Source organism: Melanostigma gelatinosum, assembly GCF_949748355.1.
Source record: "Melanostigma gelatinosum genome assembly, chromosome: 20".
Classification (NCBI taxonomy): Eukaryota; Metazoa; Chordata; class Actinopteri; order Perciformes; family Zoarcidae; genus Melanostigma; species Melanostigma gelatinosum.
Window position 1 is genome coordinate 5,585,739 of NC_136653.1, and position 27,602 is coordinate 5,613,340.

A 27,602-nucleotide genomic window follows, 5' to 3' on the forward strand; every position below is an offset into this window, starting at 1 on the left:
TTTTGTTCTCTCTGCTGGAGACTTTTCTGTACCTGAAAGGTCGCATGGGGTTTGATAAGATCCCTCAGAGAACCAGAGCAGTGCATCAGATGTGGTTGTATAACTGCACTCAAGTAATGTTGCACGGTGTATCGATACTAAAAAGGTACCGCGGTACCTGTACGTTAAAAACGATACGATTTTGCATATTTTTAGTGTCGATACTTTATTAAAATAGGCGTGATCAGAGCGCACTCACTGCTCCGCTCTCTGTCATGCTGCCTGCAGGCATTGACTGAAAGGGGGCGGGGCGGCCCAGCGCTCACACAGCAACAGGCAACTCACACTCACAGCGAGTGAGACATGCATCAAGGTCCGTGTACGTTTTGATAGTCTGTTTTACCGTTCAGTCGGAAAAACGACAATACGAAAATACCATGATATTCTCGTTTCTCGTTTCAAACCAAAAACGGAAAAAACCAAACCAAAAGCGGAAATGGGGGTCCGTGTACGGTCCCCACTGACCTACAGAGACCCGTCTGCGAAACGTGTTTCAAAGCCACACAGACCAAGTGAGGAAACACGTCTAACATGGCAAAGCACCTTTCAGACAGACACCCCGAACTTTTCAAAGAGTTCAAAGAACGACGGGTAAGCAAATGTGATGATAAACATGAACACCCCCAAGCTCACCTATATACAGCTAACACGAGTAGCCTTAGCCTAGTTTGACAACAAGCCTATATGATCATGAGGTCACAATGCACACAGAAGTGTACTAAATGAAACACAATTCATGCAAAATGGCTACATGCTGGTGGAGCCTGAGGGTGGATCTTGAGCTAATTCTTTTTATTTTTAGTTCAGGAAAAATAATTATTCCATGAATTAAGATAAAATATGAAGTGAAAATATCAAACTCACTATGCAAGTAAATGAAGCATTGTTTATCCACCCACTCCCACAGACAGTCAGACAGATGCCAGCAGATTCAGCAGCAACACTGAGACAGAGTTCCCATCCAGCTGTGTTTGAAAGCCAGGGGAAATATGAGAGAGGCTCAAAAGATGCGAAGAGGTTAAACATTAATATTAATGCCATTTATTAAGTGTTCAAAAAGCTGGGCAGGAACGAACTGGTAAAAAGGGGAACCATACAGATGTTTTATTTATTACTATTATAGATACCAGTAGATACCAATATACCAGTATCGTATCATATTTGTGGTATTGTATCGAATTCTGGTATCGTATCTTAAGTATCGGGTATCGTGGTACTGATGGCAGGTATCGTATCGAAGTCATAATTTTGGTATCGTGACAACCCTACACTCAAGTGTCTTGTTTTTGGCCAGGATTATAAACCACAAGCTGTGTGATAAAGGTGAAAAAAGGAAATGCTCTGTGCGAAGAGGTGAGGTGAGGCCGGGCTCGTCCGCCGTCAGAAGCATGAGAGAAATCGACTTCAAAGTGGAGGGAAATCAAGTGTGGCGAACCCAGAAATAGGCACCGATGCGTTTCAGACATTTTAGCCTTCATCAGGGCATGCTGGTGGACTCCTTATCTTTACACTTCAAGAGTGCCTCGATTTCTGGAGACGTTTTTTAACCTCATTATACCGGCGCACTCATTCCAGAAGAGCGGCTACATTTCTAACAGCATAATTATTGCATTACACATGAGGGGCTTATTTTGTTTGATGACGTGTCCCCACTTGGCGGGTTGGACGAGAGTTGCATCATGATGGGGGTGAGTGTTTTTTTTTATTTTATTTTTTTGAAACCTCAAACATTTTAAAATTTTGTTGAATCAGATGTCAGGAAAGCTTCATGCATTTCCCCCTCCTCGTGTTGCAGTGCAGCTATTCTTTGTTGGTAGCTGCTCTAACAGATTTATCTTCACTCTCAATAATCAAATTCCTTCGATACTCCCGTTGCTCAGCTTTCTTCGTCTACGCTCACAAGCTCCCTCGTTATCCATTTGCGGAGCGACGACGGGGAGGATGTTCTGACTTATTGAATAAGGGGGGGGGGGAGCTGTCTTACATTAGCAGGACACCGGGAACCATAGATCACGAAGACAAAAGAGTGGATCAATGAGAAAGAGAAGAGGGGAGGATGAAGAAAGAAAACAGGCCGAGATAAGGACAGATATCAGTAAAGAGCTCTGTGGTGATTCAGCAAAACACATTTCCAGGGTCTACTCTTGTCTCTTTAGAATTAGAAGAAGAAGATGGGGGACTATCCTGGAAGAAGCGATGCACTGGGAGCCACACTTTAGCAGTCACCGTAGTCTACCGTAGTGTAATGACTCTTCCCAACAGAAGTCACGAAATACTAATAAACGCGTGAGTCGAGACAAAATCTATAACCTTCGGCATGATGATGGAATCAAAGGCTTAGATTCAATCTTTGAACGTTCATGCAGTATTAATACGTTTGAGCCTTGACCTCAGGCCTCTCTCTGAATCTTGAGGGTGTGTCTGTTAGGATTCTGGAAGTGCAACTGCGGCAACTTCTGTGTCCGTTTGACTGTGGACTGTGGATGTGCTTTCTACGTGACTGAAGAACTGAGGAAAGTTTGCAAAAAAGAGAAACCCAACCCTAGTGATGTCACAGTGACGTATTTTGCGTTATTTCAGCTTGGCCTCGGAAGCTACGAATTTAAAGTCGTGGTCAAAAAAATCTAAAACTATATTGAAATGCAATTGTAAAAGTTGGAATACTCTTAAGCATATACACATGTGCATTCAAGACACCCCTGTACAGTATTTATGACATTTATCTGTAATTCTGCGTACAAATATTAATTTATTGTGCTGTCTTGCTGTATAAAAAGAAACTCCGTGGTCTCTCCATCACACCACCTCCTGCATTCAGACACACGTACCATCCAATATCCTGTCGATGTGTGAGTGACAGACATATCTAACAGTAGTCCCAGCTCCCTCTATCTCTGCTGCCTCTCTTTTTTTTAATGCACCTCTGTGTCTGATAATGGCTGCATTGTCCTCACTTAATACATACCACGTCTCACTTTTCATTGCGGCTCATTTACATGATAGCCGTGTACTGCTCATACTGCAAATACATTTCATACACACTTTTTTTTTAATGTTCTGAGCAGGGTTTCAAAACGTCTAAAAATAAAAAGTATCTGTAAACATAGTCATTTGTGTCTACAAAGCAATGTTGAGGTCGTAAATACAAATTAATTATGAATTATTAGACGGTTCCTCGATGTTTTCGCCCACACAGGACAAAGTGGTCAGAGTCTTTTTTAAACCCACCTGATGTACTGAAGCTCGTGTTGATCACAATGCTTCTCCACCAGCACAATCTACCAGATGTGCAGCATTCTGAGACTGCAAAGAGGGGAAAAAACAACCCCACAGCATTTTGATTTTGGTTCAGCTGAATATGCAGTGCCACGTCTAAGCTGTATACGTTTTCATCACTATCTTCTTTCACCAGAAAATTTCACTGGAGCAGTCAGTGGTTGGAGGACAAAGCCGAACGTGGTCTCAATGACAAACCCTCCGATGTCAGAGAGGAGATGTGAGGGAGGGACGGGGATGATTACAGGACGAGAGAGGGGGGAGTAGACGTTAGGATGACAAAGAACTGCAGGAGAGAAGTGTATGTGTGATACCAGATTTAAATGAATTAAGCTTTATTATAGCCCTAGCGCTTCTTCGGGCGCCTATCATTGGCAGCCCACTACTCCCTATAGACAGGGATGGGTCAAATGCAGAAGTCAAATTTCGTGTACATGTATATGACAATAAAAATGGTTTCTTCTTCTTCTTCTTTCTTCTATATAGAATATGTAATGTAAATGTTCCTTCAGGTACAATCGGAAGATTTGTGAGGATAAACACGAGTTCTGAAAGTTAAAAATACGATTTGAAGGATTAAAAGCAAGATTTGAATGTTGGCAATAGCTCTCTCTCTCTGTACCTGTAATGTTTGCGGCGTTACAAAAGCTTTTAAGTTAAGTTTGTGTGCGTGCCTTTCCGCGATCCAACTCACTTCTTCCTGCGAGATTAAAACATGCCCTTTTCAGCTTCGCACGCTGGTATCTGTGATACTATTTTAACGGGGAAAGATCTGAAACGCTGCGAGAGAAGAAAAGAGAAGCTCGAAACAAACCAGCCTCGGCGGGGTGAAATGAGGTTCAATCAATTGTTCGTGCTTCCCAAAACTGAATCACAGTTTACACTTTCATAACCCCTTCGGTTTTTATGAATTTTACCTCATACACCAAAGAAATGTGAACCGTGACGTAACGTTTGGACATTGCCGCGCTGACGAGAGTCGGCGAGTTCATCGCTGCACGGTCCTACCTACAGGCCTCATGCCGTGTTCACACCAAACACGGCGCAAATTCACGTCAATTGCGCCGCAGGTCTCGCCGGGGACCATTTGTGTACATTCGCACGAATCGCGCCGGAGAGGGGGCGGGGCTTATCAACCTGAGAGCCGTTCAACTGTCCTCCATTAACCATGGAAAAAATAACCTATTTCTGCGTGTTGTGGAAGTCACAGATATCCCGGGAAACTAAACGCCGTCATGTCTGGGTTCATAATATTGTTCAGAGGAGCTCCGTGGATTTTATCGAGCTGTATTCACTGTGTCTAGCAAGCCACAGGTCGCTGTTTACTACAGCTGTATGAACACAAAATAAACTGATTTGGCTGTGATTTAACGGCAATAAACCGATAAAAAGGGACTCCGAAATAACTACGTAATGATGCCAATTTGTACTTGTCTTCTCAATGGAGCTCGGACGGATCGGTGCGGAATAACGTCATGTAGACGTAAATACGGCAGCGTCTATTCATTGTTTGTACCATATGGTTTACACACACACATGTATACACATAGTTTGGTCCGGTCTCTATTGATATGAGGTATCGTAGAGCTCTGGGTGAACACAGATGGCTACAGTATTTATTTCCTGATTCAACAACGGCAGGAAGTCAGTGATGCCAGGGGGAGCAACTCAACGCTGATAGGCTATCGCGCTGGGGCGTAAGTTGAAAAATGTCAACTCACGCGTTTGGGCCGATGGACGCGAATTCGCGTCCATCGGGATTTGTCGGTGCGCCAATCACAGCGCGCATAAATTACAAAGTACAAATGAAGTCTGGTTTAGACACTGTAGCTTCCTCTCTGCTCATCCCCTTTAATGCCAGCACGAAAAGGCGTTTTGTTATGGGGTAGTGTAGTTGGTGGACCCAAACGCACGCACAGCCAAGACTATTTAAATGTGCAGGAGGAGTCAAAGAATGAACAAACAAAAATCGAAGACTAACTGTCCAGCAAATTAAAGTCACTCCTCTTTCTCCTCCGGAGTCGGGAGGGAAACTCGACCGCACTCAATACTGAAGGAACAGAAAACAAACGGATAACGATCTTCACTGAATCGGTGTTCAGACTTACGTGACCAGACTGGTAATCAGACGGACTGATGACGCTCCGGTGAAACACCGAGGTATTTAAGCCAGCCAGCGGCGATCACTGGAATGAGCCACAGCTGAGCCTAAGGAGAGAGGCGTGAAGTGGGCGGAACACGGGGGTGGAAACTAGGCTGACACAAAAAACAAAACACAAGCACATGGCCCACAATAACAAAACAGACAGGGGGAAAAACAGAGGAGCACACACTAGGAGCAGACAGGGATCCTAACAGTACCCCCCCCCCTCAGGCGAACCGCCTGGTTTACCGGGGTTCTGTCGGTGGTAGCCCCGGGTCAAAGATCCGGGATCGCGGCACCCAGCACCGCTCCTTTGGTCCATAACCCTCCCAGTCCACGAGGTACTGAAACCCCCTACCTCGACGGTGGACATCCAGGAGGCGATTGACCGTGTCGACGGGGCCCCCCTCGAAGAGTCGGGGGGGTGGAGGGGGTTCTGGCGGAGGATTTAGGGGACTGGAGACAACAGGCTTGAGGAGGGAGACATGGAACACCGGGTGAATCCTCATGGAGCGAGGCAACTGCAGTTTGACCGCTACTGGATTGATGATGAAGATGATGGGAAAAGGGCCGACATATCTGGGAGACAGCATCCTTGACTCGGTGCGTAGGGGGATGTCCCTGGTCGAAAGCCAAACCGATTGTCCAATACGGTAGGCCGGAGCTGGGATACGACGCCGATCCGCCACTCTCTTATTCTGTTCTGCCATGCGGAGCAGAGCCACCCGAGTCTCTCCACACCCGTCTACAACGACGGGCATTGTGTTGGACTGACGGAACTGCCACCTCGATCTCCTGGCTAGGGAACAGGGGAGGCTGATAGCCCAAAGAGGCCTCAAAAGGAGACAGTCCGGTGGCAGTTGACGTGTGGGAATTATGGGCGTACTCAAGCCACGGGAGGTGATGGCTCCAAGAGGAGGGATTAGTGGTGGTCACACACCTGAGGATGGCCTTGAGCTCCTGGTTCACTTCGTAATGAATTCACAGGATTATATTAGGAAACCGGGGGATCTATAAAATGAGGTGTCTTACGTTTCATTTTTCCCAGATCTTTAAAGAGGTGTTGCGGTTAAGTCACTGCATTTCCTGAGACTATTTAAGTGAACAGCGAAACCCGGCCAAGTAAAACTCCGCCACATCACCTCCCATAAAACCACAACGTGTTGTTTTTACACTTCAGCTTTCGTCCAGATTAAACAAACGAGATAAAAAGTGAATATATGAGCTTTGGAAGTGTTGTTGGGCCGTTATTTTCTTTTTGTTAATTATCTTTGCCAAGAGCCATTGTTGTCACATCACTTTTTTTTACCGGAACCATTGAGATTCCACAGTAGAAAAAGAATGCAGTCCCTTGACCACAAATTTGGTCACAGACCTGTAGAGTTCCTCCACCTTCTCTTTTGTTAAGGGAGCCTTCTTTGCCATGGTGAATGGGGTCACTGTTGAAGCTGGAGAGCCAAAAATATAAACATAAATAATGTTAAATATTTTACAGGCAACAGAAGCATCACTGCACATGCCATGGCAAGTTTCATTAACATTATACTGACTTGCTATGATGCCGGTAGGTAGCCTACCGTTTGCTAGTAGCTAGCTAGCTAACTTAAACATGGTTAATGCTAATTTATCATTTGTTATTAGGCCTACTTTTATAAATGCAAGATTTGCAATCAACGTTACATTACTAACTTAAGGTAAGGCTGCTGTTGTCATCATCATTGGTGCCCACTTTTTCAGAGGTGGGACCAGTCTCCCCATCGCCGGGGGCCAGGGAGGCCCACACTGCCCGCTGATGTGCTTGGCATGGGCTCACGCAGGCAGTCGAACATGGTGCATGCCTCCGCTTTCAAGTGTATGTTATGCGTTGCCAGATGTTTCATGAGGTTTGATGTGTTCCCCGCTTTACACGCAATTGTTTTGTTGCATTTGCTGCACGTCGCGTTGTTTACATCTTTTTTTGCAAAATACAGCCACACTTTTGACCGTTTACCTTTTGGCATTTTCTCTGTTAAAAGGTTGACCGCTAGCTACAGATAGCAGTCGACTCTGGGGCGGATCCGAGGGGGGCGGATCCGGAGTAGTGTAAACAAAGTATTTCAATCGGCTCAGGCACCGAAATGGAGGCACCGAAATCTGCGTTACGTTTCGGTCCGGTAGGTACCGGACGTATAGGAACCGGTTTTTCGGTACCCAACCCTAACTGTAACAGGAGTCTTGTTTTTTCACCCCAGTTTGTAGCTCTCTGTGAAAAGATACAAACGGGCCTTCCATTGAGTTTCTGGAGCGCTCTGGAGCCCGAAGTGAGGCCCGCTCTCCGCAACAGAAGCTGCACACTCACATTTGTGCCATTGTTGTAGAACAGTTTGCCTTTTTAATGCATTCTCCTCGCCCGCTCTCGCACCATGCGTGCACACACACGTTCTCATTGTGTATTAGGGCTGGGCGGTATCGGTATACCGGTTTTAATTTCCCGTACGATATGAATTTTTCATATTCCGTCATACCGGTGCACAGCCGAGGCAACTTCTGTCGCTCTTCAACAGGCAACAAAATATATTGTTCGCCGCTGGGGGCGCTACCGTCGGAGCTAGTTGTCTTAAATGTATTGAGAGGGAACCCTAGTCATGGTTATAACTTTATAACAACAATTAACAACCCACAACTAACGCTCTTTAACAGGGCAAAACACCACGACACAACAGTTTGTGACAGATAAACAATTTGTAGCACTAATAATTGTACATTTATAGAATTTCACCGCCAAACTGCATGCAACAGCTGGGTGAGGCTCTGTCGCTCCAGTAACGTTACATTGAAGAACAGAAAAGAGCGATGCAGGATGAACAAAGACTGAACAACAAAAGGTATTTTGGTCAGACACATATGCAACACTGATTATCGTAATATGTGTGGTATTTGTCTATAGACTGTGATAAGAAGCTGTACATGGAGGGGCTTCTTCTTCTTTAAATTCCAATGGCTGATCGCAACCAACTTGCATAGGTGCATACCGCCACCTACTGTACCGGAGTGTGCATTTTCAGGGTAACCTTTTCTTCACTGTTCTGATAATAAAATAATATATATATATATATATAAATAACTAAAGAAATAAACCTAAACAACACCTACTAACAACTAAATCCTACGGTCTAATCCCGTTTCTTTCCATGAAGGGGCTGAGGACCCAGGGGAATGTAGGTGAAGGAAACAGGAAGTGACGAAACGGAAGACACGCCACACAAACAGCTATTCACCGCTCGCTGGCTGGCTGTTTATTTTCGGCGTTAATTAATTAATGCTTTAACGCGGGAAAAAAAATACCTTGATATACCGTGAAACCGCCAGAATCTTACAAAATACCGTGATATGCATTTTTGGTCATACCGCCCAGCCCTAGTGTGTATGCCAGGGATGTCAAACATACGGCCCGCCACGTCATTTTATATGTCCGCCAGATTAAAAAAAGAAATTTTAAATTGAAAAAAATAAAAATTTAATTTAAAGTTAGATTTGATAAAAACAAGATCCCCATTGTCGAAATTATGAGATAGAAAGTCAAAAGTATGAGATAGAAAGTCATAACTATGAGATACAGTCATAGAAGCAGCTCTTTGGCTGGTTACTGTACATTTGAAATGGAAATGTATTGCGATTACATTGAAGACTACTTTAAACGTGGCTTTACAACAGATGAAATACTTCACGTGGGATTGTGCAAACGCACCCTTGAAAGGATTTTAAGCATTGGATAAAGTGATTGTAATAACTTGTGTTTGATATTTGTCTTTGATATTTTCTTTAATAGTTTGATCTTTGATAGAGTAATGTGGGTTTCTTAACCCTAAATTAAAAGGATTTAAGTTGTAATAACAGAAATGTGCTTAAATATATTTTTACATGTATATAACTGCATGTACAATATTTTAACACTTGAATAAACAATAATCAAATGCAGAGACAGTTATTTACCAACATGTTAGGAGTAGTTACATTTACACAGTCTTACATTTACAACCGGCCCTTTGAGGGCGACCGTGATGCTGATTTGGCCCCAGAGTGAAAATGAGTTTGACACCCCTGGTGTATGCTATCCTGGGCACCGGGCCTCCAGAACGACTGAAGCAGCTCGGCAACATCGTGTACCAGGATAGCGCTCAGGTTTCGCGGCGCGGTGATGCCGGGTGACGAATTAGAGTCTCAAAGACAGCTCATTGCGTCTTTGGGTTGTCTCTCAACACAGTACAATCTGTTTTTCTTTTTTATTGGTTGAATTTTCTTTTGGTTGGTTGGCTGTGTGTTGCTAAATGCAGCAGTAGGCGGAGTCCATTCGCCGTCTTTATGATGAAGACTGAGAGGGTACAGAGAGGCTGGGACTATCCAAATCCCTAAAGCCTCTTCCGTGGGGAGCCCAGCCGAGCCCTCATCTTCGCCCCGGTCCAAATATCTGAGCTGTGATTCCCTCCAGCAGGATTTTATAGCGACACAGAAAGCTCTATTACACCAAAAGCCTGTCCCTGACAAGCCAAATGACAAGATAACAAGTGACAATTTGCTCTATAACATTGTATGGAGGTTTCTTACTGGAAAAATGCCTTTAGTTTTTCTTACTTATGTTTCTATCGTTAAGTTGTATCTTGATGGTGATTTAATGGTGTTCTAGGTCATATAGAACAGGGAATAAGGCAATTCCCTGAACCCTCAGTGTACAGTCACTTTTGCATAGACGTTAGCGTGTCACCTGGAACCCCTTCCCTGTAAATACTCACCCTTCCCTCCCTCTCTTTTGTCTGCAGTCATGGCTCCAGAGGTACGGCTACCTCCCTCCTGCAGACCCCAGAATGTCGGTGCTGCGCTCTGCTCGAGTCATGCAGTCCGCTATCGCTGCCATGCAGCGCCGCTACGGCCTCAATGTCACAGGCTCTCTGGACAGCAGCACTATAGGGTGAGTCACATGTTTTGAAGGGGGGGACTTTGAGTTCCGAGCTTTCATCCTGACGAGTTCCCTCAAAAGATAAGGAAACGTGGGCGGAAGTTGTAAGACATTTAACAGGAAGGAAGACACTGCCAGTTATTCAGTGACTCCATAGGTGTTTAATGTAAGTACAAAGAAGCGGCAATGTTTAATTTAGTCGTGTAAGTAGTGTCATTTCTTTTACATGCATGTTACTTTGGAAATCTCCAAACAATTAATTATTGAAATACCAAAAAATTATTATTCCTGCTTGGTTTTTCATGATTTGATTCAACACTGAAATTTGAAGTTCTTTTATATGAAGGCAAATCACTGTCAAAATCCGAGAGCGCAAATGAGATCAATGCACGCGCGGAAATCAAACAGCCGCGCACGTATTTTACTTTGACGAGCGCTTTTACATAAATTTTCGTCTCGTGCGAGCAGAATTTCGCTCGCTCGCGAGTCTTTCACCTGCTCGCTCGCGAGCACTTTTTCTTTTTGACAGTAAGTGGGCAGACCCAGTCGCCATTGTATCTCTACATCTATTTGGTTACAATCCTCGTCTTGGGATAGACCGGATATCACTCTGACACAGACGGGGAGATTTTACTTTCTGCACTTAAAGTACATTTTGCTGATAATAACATACTTGACTCAGCGTCGGAAATACACGAGGGCAAAGGGCAAAACTGCCCCTAAGAAATATAATTTTGCCCCTGATATCACTAGGAGAGGGGAAAAAAATGCCGCCATAATTTCCTCTAATAATAATGACAATTTAATGAACTTGTCAAAAACATCATAGCCTATATGACCCGGTCCAGTTGCCATAGAATGGTTTTGATTTTCGCCTTGACTGATGTTAGTGCACCTATATGCTGAAATTCACGGTAAACGCATTCAAACGGCACAGATCGGGAGCGAGCGAAGGACTTTGAAAGTTAGTGGAAAGATTAACGTGAGACAACATCCGGTTTCTTCAGACGAACGTCCGGTTTCAGAATAAGATGCCGACAAAGTATACATATTGCAAAATTGAAATTTGATTAAATTAATTATATTCACATTAAGTATGAAACATGCTACCTGCATCTCGTGAGTTAAAGGGAAAATACACCTAAATTGTGCGTAAAGTGTCTTTATTCTTTGATTTGAGGGTAGCTGGAAATGAATAATACCTGACTGACAGTCAATTAAGATATTTTACTCAGCAAGAACTCTGAACTGAATTTGTACCTTCAAATGGCACATTTTTTTTAATTTGAAGGTGCTATAAAAATGTTTTTTCACAACAATTCCACACAATGACGAATGCATATGTTCAGGAAAAAAATGGGTAATATCACAATATTTGAGGTGCTACAAAAATATCTTTCTCAATAATTCCATACGACTGATGTAATCAAGGCATCGTTGACTTAATAATTGTTAATAGTTGTTTAAAAAATGTAATAATAACAATAAATAACTACAAAGAAATAAGAATAAAATAGAATATGATTGTCTGATTTATGTTTGTCTTTTGTTCAGAAAATCTAATAAAACACTTTGAATCTGTAGACGACTGCCTAATAGTCTTATTATTGCCGTTTGATGACAATTGCTCATATACTGTAAGCCTAAATAAGTATATTTATTATTTTTAACAAAGGTTAAATGTTATTTCACAAGTTTCAAAAAGTGCTCCCAATTTTTTTTAAATGCCCCTGGATTTCAGTCAGTGGGGGCAAAAATTGCCCCCTAAAAAATATGTAAATTTCCTACCCTGACTTGATTAAGGTTTTGAATGCAGGTATTTTACTCGTAATGAATTATTGTTTCATCAGTATGGTCTTAGTACGTTTACTGCAGTGAAGGATCTGAATACTTTTTCATCCACTAATTACTTGTCAGTGATTTAACAGTTAATATACAAACACTGGTCCCTAATCTTGGCTCGAGATCTTTGAGCAGGTCCAAATTGTTGCTCATATTATATACAACTATATTATATCTCTTCTGTAAACACAACAGTATGATTAAATATGATCACATCATGTTTTAATCAATTAAGATCAAAGAGTTTCTTCGAGCTGTTTGTCACAAGAGGTTTGACTATCAAACACACATTGTCTGTAATAGAATGATGGCGTGAATTTAAACCTATCTGAGCAACTTGACTTTAACACATTTTTAATTATTGTATTTAACAACTCTATTAACATAATTTGTATTTCATCAGCCTCTACAGTCTGAAAAGTTTACAAAACCTGTCAGACAAATGTAATGAAATGAAATGAAATGAAATAAGCGCTTTTCACAGACATGACATCACAAAGTGCTTAACAGCAGAAATTTAAAAGCATAAAAAACCACAATGTGACCCTAGGGTCAATAAATTACATACACAGAATAAAATAAAATAAAAAATAAAATAATAAAAATTAAAACATATTTTAAGAGCAGGTCTAGGACATGGGTTTTTACTCAAACGCCAGCCTAAAAAGGTGGGTTTTGAGCTGGTTCTTAAAAGTATTCACAGTATCTGCGAGGCGTAGAGTTGCAGGCAGAGCATTCCAGAGCCTCGGCGCCACTGCCTCAAAGGCTCGGTTACCACGTGTCTTAAATCGTGTGCGTGGGACTGACAGAAGACCTAGAGCGTTTGACCTGAGAGTGCGGGCGGGTGAATAGGGGCGAAGTAGATCAGCTACATAAGTCGGGGCCTGACCGTGAAGTGCTCTGTAAGTGATGGTGAGAATTTTGAAGTGTATCCTAAATGCTACAGGGAGCCAGTGGAGAGATCAGAGTACGGGGGTGATGGGAGACCGTCGATTTGTCCTGGTGAGCTATCTGGCGGCAGCGTTTTGGGTTACCTGCAGACGGTTGAGAGCAGATAGATACACTGAGTGATGTGAAAAGTGAGTTCCAGTGGTCAATGCGTGAAGAGATAAATGTGTGTATGATCATCTCTAAATCAGGTGTTGATACTACAGATCTTAGTTTACTGATATTTCTCAGATGGAAGAAACATGATCTGGACAGCTGCTTAACATGGGGGTCAAACGACATGGATCGATCAAAGAAAATCCCTAGATTGTGCAGGTTGAAATGGGCAGCAGAGGAGAGTGGACGAATACTCTGCCTGATCATGGGGACAAACTCATCTGGAGCAATAACTAGGACCTCCGTTTTAGAGTCGTTGAGTTGTCAGCAGGTTTCTGCCGTCCAGTCTCTGGTGGCATTGACACAGTCCAGGAGCCGAGTTAATGTGAATGCCTCGCTGGGTTTGAATGACAGATGGAGTTGGATATCATCTGCATATAAATGATAGGACACATTATAACTTTTTTATAATCGGTCCCAAAGGTAAAAGATAAAGGGAAAATAACAGAGGCCCCAGAACCGAGCCCTGTGGTACGCCACATGACAGTGGAGAGGTAACAGACACAAAGTCACCCACAGAGACATTGAAACTTCTGTCATTGAGGTAACGTGAACCAGTCTAACGCTATGCCAGATATGCCCACCCAATCACGTAGCCTCTTGATTAGGATGTTATGGTCTACAGCAGGGGTCTCTAACTGGCGGACCGCGGTCCAGATCCGGACCCAGACGCAGTTGCATCCGGACCCAGGACCTAAAATCGATATTTCGGAATCATACATATTAGGCAGGGAGTTTTTACTTTTAAGCGGCGCATCTTATTCAGCCGTTACGGTACTTGTTCAGCGGTGCAGGAGACACCGACCAATGCGTTGTAAATCACATCACGTGATGCAGCTCCTCCAATCAAATGTGAGTATTCTGACAAGTTTCCTGACTGAGCGAGGTTTACACACACCGTGACAGACGGGGGAGAGACGAGGAAATAGAAACAAGAGCAGGAAAATTGCGCTAATCAGAGAGGTTATCTCACATGACGTTCTCCAAAAAGAGAAACGTGTTCAGAGAGAATATAATTTACAAGCATGAATGAACAGACTCTTCTATGTTAATTCTTCCCACAGGAAGTTAAAACCAGCATGTCTCATATGTTCAGAAACCGTAACTATTGATAAAAGCGGCAAATGAAGCGCACTACGAGACAAAGCACAACTCCTTTGAACAAACGTACCCACTCACATCTAAATAAAGACACAGAAAATAAACCTAAGAGCCCAAAATTATCAGAATCCTAATGCATGAATTCACTGTCCAACAATGATGTTACCAGAGAGAATAGAGCTTAAACAAGTGTTAATAACCACAGATAAAGTCCAAGCTCACTGATTTATCTTTTTAGAAGACAAAGATATTATATTGTGACTTTTTTATTGACATCACTTCACACCTGAATGAACTGAATTTAAAGCTGCAGGACAATTCAGTGAAATGAATGTTTCTAAAATGAATTACTTTATTTTAATGCACATTTTTCAAAAGCTTTCTGTTATGTCTGTTATGTTATTCTTTAATCCAGCTCTTATTTCACTTGAAATGAGAAGAACATTTATTTATGTATTTCTATGTATTATTTATAATCCATCCAGTTAAATTTGAAAACTGAGAATAATAATTGTTAAAATATAATTGATGTGTACTTTCTTTATTTGATTTGACAGTTGTTGACTACACAGAGACATTGGTACTACTACTAGGCTTCTTCAATATATATATATATATATATATATATGGCACTAAATAGCACCAGTTAGATATTATTTAATGTTTCGGACCTTTGCCCGAGGAGATTTTCTCAATCTGGACCTTTTGGAATTTTAGTTGAAGACCCCTGGTCAAATGCAGAACTGAGGTCCAGAAGAACTAACACAGAGCAGTCACCTGCATCAGAACACATGAGAATGTAATTTGAAACCCTCAGGAGAGCGGTTTCAGTAGAGTGTTGTCTGCGAAACCCAGACTGGAACTTGTTGTACATGTTGTGCCTCTCCAGTGCAGCAGTAAGTTGTTTGGCCACCACTTTCTCTACAATTTTGGACAGGAAAGGCAGTTTTGATATGGGCCTGTAGTTCATGGGCAAAGCTGGATCTAAGTTTGGTTTCTTTAATATGGGCTGGATAGTGGCATGTTTAAAATAGGAAGGGACAATTCCTGTAGACAATGAGGAATTGATAATGGATGTTACTGCAGGGCCAATAAGAGCAGAACTTTCTTAAATAGAGAGGTTGGTATTATATCCAGAGGGCAAGATGATGGCTTTGTTTTGTTAATTAAGTCCATCAGGTCTTGAAGGCTGATAGGCTGGAAAGAGTCCAGAACAGCAGGAGATTGCGAGGAGCTACATGTAGATGAACAAATCCCAGGCTGAATGCCAGACCTAATACCTGTTACCTTATCATTAAAATAGGTAAGGAATTTGTTGCAATCGTCAACAGAACAGCATGGCAATGTAGAGACAGACGGTGAAACAATTCTCTTAATTGTGTCAAATAAAATCTTGGGATTTCTCTTTGAGGAAGAGATTAAGTTGGCAAAATAAGCAGTTCTAGCTTCCGTTACTCCAGTATTAAATGAAACTCTGAGGTCTTTGAGATATGAGCGATGCACTTCTAGCCCAGTGGCTTTCCAGAGCTGCTCTGTCCTGCGACACTTCCGTCTCAGGCTGCAGACAGCGTCTGTCATCCACGGAGAAGTGTTGTAGGCAGCCCTGGTCCTTTCCTTAAGAGGTGCCACTTTATCCAGCAAAGTGGTGCAATGTTCATTAAAAGACTATATCAAGAGTTCAACATCATTAAGATTTGTGTTAATATCACAGCAAAAGTGCACAGAGAACTGATCAGCTGTACTCTGAGTAATAATGCGGGAGTGGAATGTTTGTTTCAGACACAAGGGGTCAGCATTGACATAAAGATAAAAGAAAATACATTTATAGTCACTGATTAGTAGGTCCTCACAACGGGTATTATCAATAGCAAGACCCAGAGAGAACACAAGGTCCAAGGTGTGACCACCCCTGTGAGTGGCGCCAGAAACATGTGCGTGAAATTAAAAGATTCAGTAATGAGAAACTCAGTGGCACTGCAGTCTGTGGTATCATTGATATGCAGATTAAAATCACCAACCAGAAGCACTTTGTCTAGCTCGATAATAGAGGTCAGAAAGTCTGTGAACTCTGATAAAAACTGACCTGCAGGACCTGGAGGTCGGTAAATTAAAAAATAGTAAAACGGCTTTAGCCGGCCCACTTTAGTCAGCTGTAGTTCAAAAGTAGCATGGGATTCGGTCAGATGAAGCCTGTCATGACGTGAGCGCAAATCTGTGATTCTCATGGGAATGTTCATGGGTCGTGGAGTAGAGGTTTCGGTAGAGGCAAGGGAAAGAGTAGTAGGAGACCCTCCATGCCGCCAGGGGGAGCTAGTGTTGCTTGTAGGGGATGAATGTGGCTGATGAATGAACGTAGAGGAAGAGTGACAGCGGACAGGGGATCCAGGATCATGCGTGCCAGGTGTAAACAGTCAATCATGTGGATAGGAGTGAACAGTGTATTGTGTCCCGGCCGTGAGCATCATTGTTTAGTGTCCTCTGGAAACAGCGTCTTGCAGCATCTTGCTTACTCTGCTACTCTGCTACATGCTAACACATGTTAACATCCGGTTTCCGGTGGCACTCACGTACGTCTACATGTCTGTGATTTTAGTGGTCTGGACATTCGAATAATCTTAAATCCACATAGAGTGTATACAATAATACTGTACCAATGTAGAACAAATGTAGAACATCTTGAGATGTAGTAGAGTAGTTTTTAGTGTCCGAAAACCACCTCTATCAGAACTAATGTCTGTGTCAGAGTGATATCCGGTCTATCCCAAGACGAGGATTGTAACCAATTAGATGTAGAGATACAATGGCGACTGGGTAAGAAAAACTGCTCAGGTAAAAGACTCGCGAGCGAGCAGGTCAAAGTTTCGTGAGCAAGCAGGTTTAAGCTTCGCGAGCGACTTGCTCCCGCGAGAGTGAATTCTGCTCGCGCGTGACAAAATTGTGCTCGCAGAGTGATGTAAAAGCGCTCATCAAAGTAAAATACGTGCGCGGCTGTTTGATTTTCGCCCGCACATGGATCTCATTTGCGCTCTCGGATTTTGACAGTGATTTGCCTTCATAGTTTTAACATAAATTTTACAATGGGAGGGAACAACAGCCAGGAGGTAAAATGCGCAGCAAACGAACAAGCAGCGGTTAAAGATTGTTGAAGCTCACAAAGACATCTTCAGAACGGGGGACAAATGGGGGACGAGTCTCTCATTCATCCCGTTTTGTATTCTGAAGGCACCCAGAGTGGTTTTGCCAAGACACTAATTTACCCTAACACGGATTAAGTGGGGCGTCTTAATTTGATCAAAGGGGCCTTTCACGGAGAGTACACTTCTGTTGTCAGATCAAAGGCTGCGAAATGGCAAAGTATTAATACTCAGTGGAAGAACAGGGACAGCGTTCGGTCGCCACTCATGCGATCGGTCGAACCTCAACGCAGCAGTCAAGGACGACGTGGGTTTAGAGGAAGAACTCACGTTATTGTAACCACGAAGACGAGAAGAGTCTCTGGAGTCTCCACATGGATGTAGTGGAGGTTAAACCCACCTGAGGCCTGTAAAAGAGGTTTTAATAAGATTATTCTTTGCATTAAGAATCAAAGTCCTATTACTTATGTGAGGATATTAGAAATCAAACAGATGATATACAGAATATGTACTTACTGTAATATGCTCTTGTTTTTAAACAGCTCAGGTTATACCCAGTTTAAACCCTCGGGCCATCATCATTTTACCTGCCAAACACACATACAAAAAATACTGTGTTCACTGACATTTGTCCCCACCAACACCGAAATACCATCCGTGCTACAAATAGCAATGAGCTCAAATTGGCCACTGAACCGCGACATGGCGATGTGGTGGCCAGCGGTGTGAATGCAGACTAACAGCTGTCCCACCGCTGGGCTGAAACGTGATGAGCTAACGGTGTGCCTGTGCTTCTTCTCTCCTCCTCCCGCTTCTCGCTGCCGAAGTAGCGATAACACGATAAGGTGAGGCGCCTTCTGTGTGTCATACGTGAGTGAACGTGTGGTTGCATGTGTTGTGTTTAGATTTTGAAGTAACTTCATGTGTAGTGAATTCACGTGTTAACAAAGTCTGCATCTGTTCACGAATGCGAAGCGCTACATTTGATCAGAATTTGAAATGCAATGAATGAAAGAATTTTGAAAAGTATGCGCCCCTAGAATGATGATTGATGGCTTCCTCTCGTTTTTTTCGTGCAGGTGGATGAAGAAGCCAAGATGTGGGGTTCCCGACCAGATAGGAGGCGCATCCAAATTCAGTGTCAGGAAACGGCGGTATGCCCTGACAGGACAGAAGTGGCAACACAAACACATCACATACAGGTGGGTGGGTTTAAAATGTGCCAAGATCACGCCGGTCAAGCTTGTTTGCTTCATGTAGAGGCAGCTTCACAACAACCCGGTTTTCCTCCAATCCCCATAACCACCATCGACACGCACAGACGATCCCACACACTGACTCGACCCATCAACGGGGCTTTTGTCAAGCTGTGAAGACATCCGGCTAACACGATTAGCCTAGTATGTGCACACAAACAGGGCTTCATGACTTAACCAGTGTCGTTGACCTTTTCATTAAGATGCACATTCCTTTGAGAGAGAGAGAGACAGAAAAGGAAACAGCCTGCTCTTGTTTGTTTGCATGCACTTCTTGCTCTCTTTTTCTTATCCTGCCTGAAAGCTTTAATCAATGGTAGCTCATTTAAAACAGCCAAGTATTGGTAGAACTTTTAACTGTCTCCCAATTTCGTCTTGTGGAGCAAAGGAGCAACTGCTGAGCACAATATTTGGATTCATATGAAGGACGGAAAACTGCAAACCCAAAGGTTAAACCGAAGTTGCTTTAAGTTAACAACCTCCTCAATCTTAGCCCCCCTGAAAATGTTGGCCGAAAAATGGATTTATTGTTTGCTAAATATTGTGGATTTGTAAAAACTATTTACCGGATTAAACAGCAACGTATGGGCAACACTATCATATAAGTCACTTTTTACACACTCCAAACACAACTATAGACTACTAATATAAGCATCTAGAAAATGTGTCATAAACACACGAAATCCTGGTCAGATCGCTGTTATGTATTCGGCAAAGCAATATTTGCACCCTGATGCTAGCGGCTACCAAGCATTGCAATGCATTTCATAGCATTAGCATTCGACACGGAACGCATAAATACCTTCGGTTTTTCTCTCCGTGAAACCAGTAGAACGCTGTGAGTTGGCAACGGTACCATGACACTGCCTGCCTCCGCCAAAAAAAAAAGTTGGATTTTGGTCCCTTTTCATGAAAAATGAGTACAATAACATCACAGATTATCCGTTTCAAAGCTAGAATCATTATTGCCAACTGCATCCGGTTTACTCCTGAGCTGTTTACAGTATAAGAGCGGTCAATTCACCCTGGGCCAGCGGTCAGACTTCCGGCGAATGGAAATTTACTCTCGGGGAGACGCGGCACTTCTTGCAACTTTACTCGCTGAAACTTCTGTCAATCAACACCCGCTTCTACACCCGCCTTCCTGAGACTCTGACACGTCGAAAGCGGGCTCATTGACTGAAATCGACCGATGATAGGCTGAGCTACAGCCCCATACACACACAGGGACTGAGAAAATCCTATAGATGACAGCCAGAAACAGGCTCTGATGATGTTAGGAATCTCAAAATGATTCATAACAGCTCTATTTGGATGTATTGAATAATATGAGTGATAAAAAAAAGTGAAATATGTAGTTATATAGTATATAAAAGTACAATGTAAGAGCTGCAACAGCTGGTTCGAAAATGATGACCTCGCGTGACCTCTCTGCACTAAAGCCTCTTATTCTTCACTTTATCCCAGCCAACCTTTCTTCAACAACTACTGATCGGTTGTGCTATGATTTTGGGAGAGTTTTAGCCACCCAGCTGCATTAATCCTGGGATAATCCTCAAGAAGTGGGCTTGTTTGGTTTTTTTCTCCTCTGTCCTGAGGATAAATGTATAAGCAGTATTACATGCCGAATATAATCTAGTGCATCAGCGACCTACAGCTGAAGTAGGGCTGTACATCACTGATTCATGCCTGTGCATTTTTTCTTCTTAAAAACACGACACTGGGATTGGTTTCGGAGTTCGTACCATGAGTGCATGTTTCCTCTGTGGCGGCGCAGATTTGAAAAGGAGAAAATGAGTGGGCTTGATGAAAAGTGGAGGAGTAGATCGGTGGAATTGAGGAGGGGGGGGGGGTTTGGAGGAGAAGCAGCTGCACAGAGAAAGAGATGAGCTGAGAGGAGAGGAGGAAACCCCAGTGGAAAGCAGAGGGTGCTCTCTTGACAGATTAGGGTTATGTAATCGGATGGGAGCATTTTTGAGAGTGTGTGTGTGTGTGTGTGTTGTACATGGATGTGTGCCTGGCCCCCAGTCAGCAGTCGGATGTGCCCGCAGCTGCTCATTTCAACTCAAATTGGTGCAATGGAGAAAGTTAGAGAATGAAGCTCATTTTATATCTTCTAAAAAAACATCCATGAACGGTAACCGGTGACGGTTCTGTGTGTCGCATGTCCACATTCATCTTCTTTACCATTTTGAGACAAACTATGATTTTATTTTTGTTTTGTTTTGGCCATTGGTTATGATAATGTTGTACCAGCCAAGTGACGTTGCTGAGATCTACGAACGGTGACATCACTGCAACAAACATGAGCAGTCAGACAATCAGACATGGTCAAATGGTTTAAAACTAATTGTTAAAAAAAGAAACAACTCTGGTATTTTGGAAGTGTAACAAATGCATGGCCACCCCAGGTGTGCACTAGTTTCCACGTAGCCACATACAGTACTTGCTGCGGGAAGGCACTAATTAGCTTTGGCATGCCTACAGTTCTCCCTGCATGCAGGTACCATTATAGCAGATGAGTTGCATCCGGAATCATTATCACCTCACAACATGGAGTTGAATATTTTACGTGGCCTCAGAGCAGGCTGGGGATTCTTTCATTTGTCGACTTGCAGCCTCTGCGCTTCTCTCTTACTCTTAAAATAGGACTGTAGCAGGTTCTCTGCTGCCCGGTGGGTCTGGGGAGCACAATGACGCCAGCACACGGTGGAATGACGGGTTCAAATGTTTTTTATTGTCCTACACCCTAACTGGGCCTGGCCGTGTGCTCTCCTGCCTTGCCTCCGAGCACACGCCGCAGGAGTTTTCCGTGCTGTCCGTCTCAGCATAACTCTGTGCTCGTCCCGAGCTGCCCTCTCGCCTCCGTCGCTACTGTGGGATTAAATACAGCTGCGAGTGAGACAATCAGGATCAATTTCAGCTGCGCCTAATTAAGTCCCTTCCCGGCACCGTTCCCCGAACCACTCCCACACTCCGCCCCCTCCACAGCTGAGCCACCCACGCCCGCCACCACAAGGACACACGCATACGGTGAGCCGGGTAATAGAATCAGATGAAACCGTCTCTGTACTCCTAAAGAGGCCACAGTTGCTGCTAACGCCTTTCATTGTAACCCCAGACAGAGCAAGGACATGCACAGGATTCATGGGGAACACTTGACACAACAGTTTCTCTCTATTTTAATCTCGGCGAAAACACTCGTGCCTTTGCAGACACTCTCTCGGTCAGCTGATATTGATATGAAAGCAGGACTTGTACCTCTATCTGCTCTGCATCAGCACTTCAAACGACAAAAGGGCCATTTTGTGTTGTCCCCGTAAGTGGCCCCAATCAGACAGAGACCGTTTGCTTCCTCAACAGCCAACCATCGCACTAACAACACGTTACTTGATGTTACCGTAATTCAAGAGTTCTGGCAAATCTTGAGATGCGAGCGTTTATTACTCACTCTTGTCTGAGGACAGTTGAGGACACACACACATTTCCACGCCATCATTCATCACAATTTACATCCCTTACGACAAATCTTAGACGCAATCAACAACACGCCATCCAGACAGGATTGTTGGCGCTTGAGGCTCGAGGCCTTTTTAGTGTTCTTCAGCTCATTGTTTGTGGTGTAACGGGCCAAAACGTGATTATTGTGGTTCACTCTCACTGCTCTCATCTGTGTTGTTTTCCGGCACAGCAGACTGATGTTAAAAAACAATAACTCTTGAAACCTATTGTACAAACGGCAGGCAGACAAAATTAGCAAGTAGAGCCAAATATGTCCCTCAAGGGTCGGTAGAGACCAAAACTAGAGCTAAAAGAGGAGTAAACGGCAAACTCACTTTCATCAGCTCGACGCACACGTGACTCCAGAATGCTTCCAGAATGCTTCTCAATGTGTTGATGAGTCACTGTTCGCTAACATGTTCATCATATCAACTTAATAATGTGATAGTTTGTCTACACAATTTACAATTACATAAATTCCATTTTGTCTGTCAAAACAGAAAGTCATTAGCTGAAAGTGAAGGTTTTGTCAAAGCTTGTGAGAGAGTAATTAAAGCAAACACATCTAAATTGCTAAAGTGCGAGTCAGCTGTCAGCAAGTCTGTCTAGAAAGAGCAGACTGAGAATCAGAAACAGTTTATTCTTTGGTTCAAGCAATTAGAATATTTGAAATGAATTTGCAGACACTATTTATATTTCATAACCAGCCTTTATGCTTCCCTTTTCACTGAGTTTGATTTAATAATTAATCTTAGCTAACATACAATATTAATATGCAGTATATAGATGTGCCTTGCAGCAGTCTACCCACCATGCAAAAGAAGATGAGTAAAATACGTCCTGATAATATATATTCCCATAATGGGATATGACAGCCAAACACAGATGCTGTGAAGGACCACAAGGAGAAAGGGAACAAGAGAGAGGTTACAGGCAATGCACAGAGGAAATGGGATGGGAGGAAAACAAAATAAAACACTTGAGCAAGAAGACTTCGTGAAAATAAATAAAATAAAATTGGCACTTTATTTACACACTGCACTTATCAACTGATCTCAACTCAGACACAGCGCTACAGGCATAAAAAGACATAGAGTATTGTGTGTGTGTGTGTGTGTTTACAGTTGGATGACGCAAACTATACCCATCCGTCTATCCCAAAAGAGAAACCACGTTTTAATAGAGTGTGACACTGAGATATTTTCAGAGCGAATAAAGTGGAGTCAGTTTTTTTCGTGATTGTCCGAACCCGACTGGGGCTTTCGGCAGCCAGTGGGCTGTTGATAATCCGTAATTAGAAAATAACTTCCAGTGGCAGGGAACTGTCCCGTCCTATCCACACCTGCAGCAACTCAAAGCCGGCAAGGGAGGACTCAGCTGTTCTTCCCTCTCAAATCGCTTCATTTAGCTCTCTGCTGGCGAACACGATGAGCGTGAAATGGCAGCATGCGGGGAGAACGGCCATCTTGATGGATGTTTGAGTTTGGGATACTGTGATCGTGTAGATTGACATGGTGTGTTTTTTTGGTTTTTTTTCAGCCGTTGTAAACTGACTTGTTTTTTTTATATCCCACCATATCTCAAGCTCTGAGTGGACATCCAGTGGAATCGGTCACTCTTCCCTGTGTTACGCTCAGAGAACCCAACAGTCTTATTAGACCAGTTTACAATAGATTTGCTCATTCTGACAGCTGAAGGAGAAATCCCAACTCGAGGCTTAACTTTTCCCTCCCGTGTCTCCGCAGCATAAAGAACGTGACACCCAAAGTGGGCGCAGAGGAGACCCACGATGCCATTCGGCGGGCCTTCGACGTCTGGCAAAATGTGACACCGCTGCGCTTCGAGGCCGTGCCCTACAGCGAGCTGGAGAGGACCAAGAAAGACGTGGACATCACCATCATCTTTGCTTCGGGTTTCCACGGCGATAGCTCGCCCTTTGACGGCGAGGGTGGCTTCCTGGCCCACGCCTACTTTCCAGGGCCAGGAATAGGAGGCGACACCCACTTTGACTCAGACGAACCGTGGACGCTGGGCAACCCCAACCACGACGGTAAGCGTTGATTCATGTTCTTGGGAGATGATATCAGACATGTTTTTAAAACAAAAGGTCTCTCAGCTGATTCACCTGGAATGAATATGTGTGAATGTAGAATATGTACAGGGTTGATATTTTGCGTCTAGGCTCCGTCTCTCCCCATAAAGAAACCCAGAGCTCAGCACATCAGGGTGACGATAATAACTTATCCTCTCAGGGAACATAATCTCAGAGCCTACAGGTGGATGCTGAGGCGGAGCTGGTGTGAAATGCTATACGAACAGCGCTAGCGGTGAGCAGGGAGTGACGAGAATAACTTAGCCCTAGAGGAACATAGACTCAGAGCCTACAGCTGGATACTGAGGTGGAGATTTTGAAATGCTATATGAACAACAACAGCAGCAGCAGTGGCAACAAGTGACACTCAAGCTTTCATGTGAGCAGCGTGGCAGCAGGCATTGCAGCAATAGAGGCTGCTGGCTGCTTATGTACACCACAGACTGTGATGCTCGGCTAGCAGGTCTGATGTATAGAAGTGCCGTGCCTTATGCTGGATGTTGGTTTTGTCAGTGCTGCAGATTTCCAGCCGGATCCGGTGCGATTAAAGTCTGATCAGTTGACCCTTGCCCAGCCCCCTCTCTTTGAAATCACAGAGCCTGATGGCAGATATCACCCCCGGTGAACTACAGCAATCACAGCACCTCTCACTCCACCATGACCCCGAGCTTGTGCCCGAGCTGAGCACTTGCCCTCCGAGTTCTACAGCCTGTCAGGCTACATGTAAGCCTGTAGCGGGGTCCGTAAGTCCCTCTGCTGTGTGGGTCGCATGTTGAGCAGCTGTGTTACTGTTTGCCGTTGTGGCGAGGTCCAGCAGATCTCTACTGGGGTGTGTGTGTGTGTGTGTGTGTGTGTGTGTGTGTGTGTGGCAGCCAGTCAACTGAGCTCCCAGGATGACCTCTGACCCCTGTGCAGTGTCCCCTGTCGGGATGAAAGAGGCTTTCCAAGAGAGTAGATGGCGATGTACATGGAGGAGAGAAAAGAAATAAATAAAATGCTTTGAAAGAGACACAAAGAAATACAAGTAAAGTTAAAAAGAGCAAATGAAGCGAAGAAAAACCCAAGCGAGTCGTTAAAGTTAAATGGGTTCTTGGTTATTATTCTTGTTGAAGCAGCGCAATATGTTTCAAATTTGTGTCTCAGATTCTATTCTAAAACTGTGTTTTCCTCTTTTTATTCGTCATTAAATCCAAGAGGCCAGCTTGGACCCCGTGGTCCACCGGAAAAACTCAAAGAGGAGTCACGACCGTTACCCGAGTGCACGTTTCGAAACAATGACGGAGGCGACAAGGAGACGCTCTCAAGAAATAAGGACACAAATAAGTGGAGGAAAAGAAGGCGAGCGTAGTATCAGGAAGGCAGCAGAGATAACGGGATGAGAGAGAATGGCAGAGTATCTCGAGACAAATATTGGAGGTTCAAGAGCTCACAAGAGAGAGACGGAGAGAGAACGACCGAGAAAAGCGACGTAGCGAGAAGTAGAGAAAACATTTGAAGAGGAGATGAGTGGGGGGCTGTTGAGCACTAGGCGTCAGAAATAGAAGTGAGGAAGTCGCTGTCGAAGACTGAATTTTAAGCGGAAGCGGCGGAGCTTTTCGCAGGCTCGGATAATACATCATGAACGGCTATATTTGAGGTTTCTGAGGAATGCGTGGTTTGATCGAAAACCGACAAGAATCACTCGCGCACAACCGATGGCGGTAACCTCACATAAACCATCGACGCACCTGCTGCATCTGCCACGCGATCTGCTCACAGGAAGTGTGTGTTGTTGTCGTCGGCCCTGCTGTCGCGCCTCGGAGGAAGGAGAAGCAGCTGTCGTTGAGGGCGATGATTCACCCCCTTTAACACTCTCATACATACAGACTCACTCTCTCTCTGTCTATCTGCCCCTCAGTGCAATATTAATACAGCCCTGCTGCAGCCGCACTTCTGTGAAAGCATCCCATAATCCGTGCAGTTCTGTTACCAACTCACAGCTGGCTTTCTTGCCGAATCTGAACCTGGCTGAATCCTGCCTGCTCTCTTTGGAGGATGGGTGAGCTTGATGACTAGTGTTGCACTGAGATGCGTTTTTTAGAATGCTCATACAGCCTGAAGATGCCCATAGACAGTAATTTCTACACCAAAAAATACTACGAATAACAGGCACTGCTGTTAGTTTCTGACTTGGAGACAGTGTGTCTGCTATAATTGAACATATGTGTGTGTGTGAACCAGTGTAGCATTTATCAGCGGCGTGACACAATCTCTTGTGATATGATATGGCCGCAGTATTTCTGAGTCAGCAATGCTTCCTTTTCTTTTACTGAACACATTTAAACTCTGAAATGCCTTTATAGCTCTTTGGCATTGACAAGAGGTGTGTGTGTGTGTGTGTGTGTGTGTGTGTGTGAGAGAGAGATGCATTTTGGTGCACACGGTTTAATTCTAGCGGTCTGTAAAACTGAAAGCTCGTCATAATGTAATAAGAAGTGCATTACAGGTTTGATTCCTGCTTTCTAAAAGCCCAGCCAATACTGATATCAATATCAGTACTTGATTATGATTCAAATCCAACAATATATGGAGGAAAAAACAAAACAAACATTTAGTGGAAGAGAAACATCTGACTAAGCTGTATCAGAAATTAATTAAATGGTAAATGGAACCGTACATATACAGCGTTAAACATCATTATATCATTCTGAATCATATTTGTAGATAAAAACCGACATGGAACAAAACGGTAATAAAGTCCTACGTGCATAAAAGGCGGCCAATCAAAAATGATTGCTTCGGTTTGCTCTGCAAATATCTTTTGCATACGATATGTCATCATCGCAGTAATCAAATCAAATAAACTGCAGCAATTCCATCAGTCAGAGGTCACTGACTGGCCAATGTTAAAATATGATATAAGACATCACCTGCTACAGCGAGTGGATTGGAAAGCATTCAGACCGAAAACACACCTACGTTTGAGAAATAGCAAGCGGCTGCTTTGCATGGCCGTATTGTTTCATACAGCAGTTTATTTAGATCAGGGGTGGGCAAACTTTTTGGCTCGGGGGCCACATTGAGTTTTAAAATTTGACAGACGGGCCGGCCAGTAGCAGATGAATGTGTGAAGAACTAATTTGTGTGAACTAATTGTGTGAACTAATGTAAATTACAAGTAAAAGCCATGACCTAAAAAGTA

General features: G+C 43.6%; 1 protein-coding gene across 2 annotated transcripts in view; it reads left to right on the top strand.

Moving 5' to 3' along the window:
- The window catches only part of mmp16a (matrix metallopeptidase 16a (membrane-inserted)), a gene marked incomplete at its 3' end in the record, with an annotated part of 79,379 nt that overhangs the window by 15,626 nt on the left and 36,151 nt on the right, over positions 1 to 27,602 (top strand). The window contains exons 2-5 of one of the 2 annotated variants that reach the window (XM_079291964.1): positions 10,255 to 10,403; positions 18,403 to 18,417; positions 18,652 to 18,774; positions 24,075 to 24,379. In XM_079291964.1, coding sequence (XP_079148090.1) covers positions 10,255 to 10,403; positions 18,403 to 18,417; positions 18,652 to 18,774; positions 24,075 to 24,379 — 592 coding nt within the window. The remainder of the gene's footprint in view (positions 1 to 10,254; positions 10,404 to 18,402; positions 18,418 to 18,651; positions 18,775 to 24,074; positions 24,380 to 27,602) is intronic. The other variant, XM_079291965.1, reaches the window with a different exon arrangement.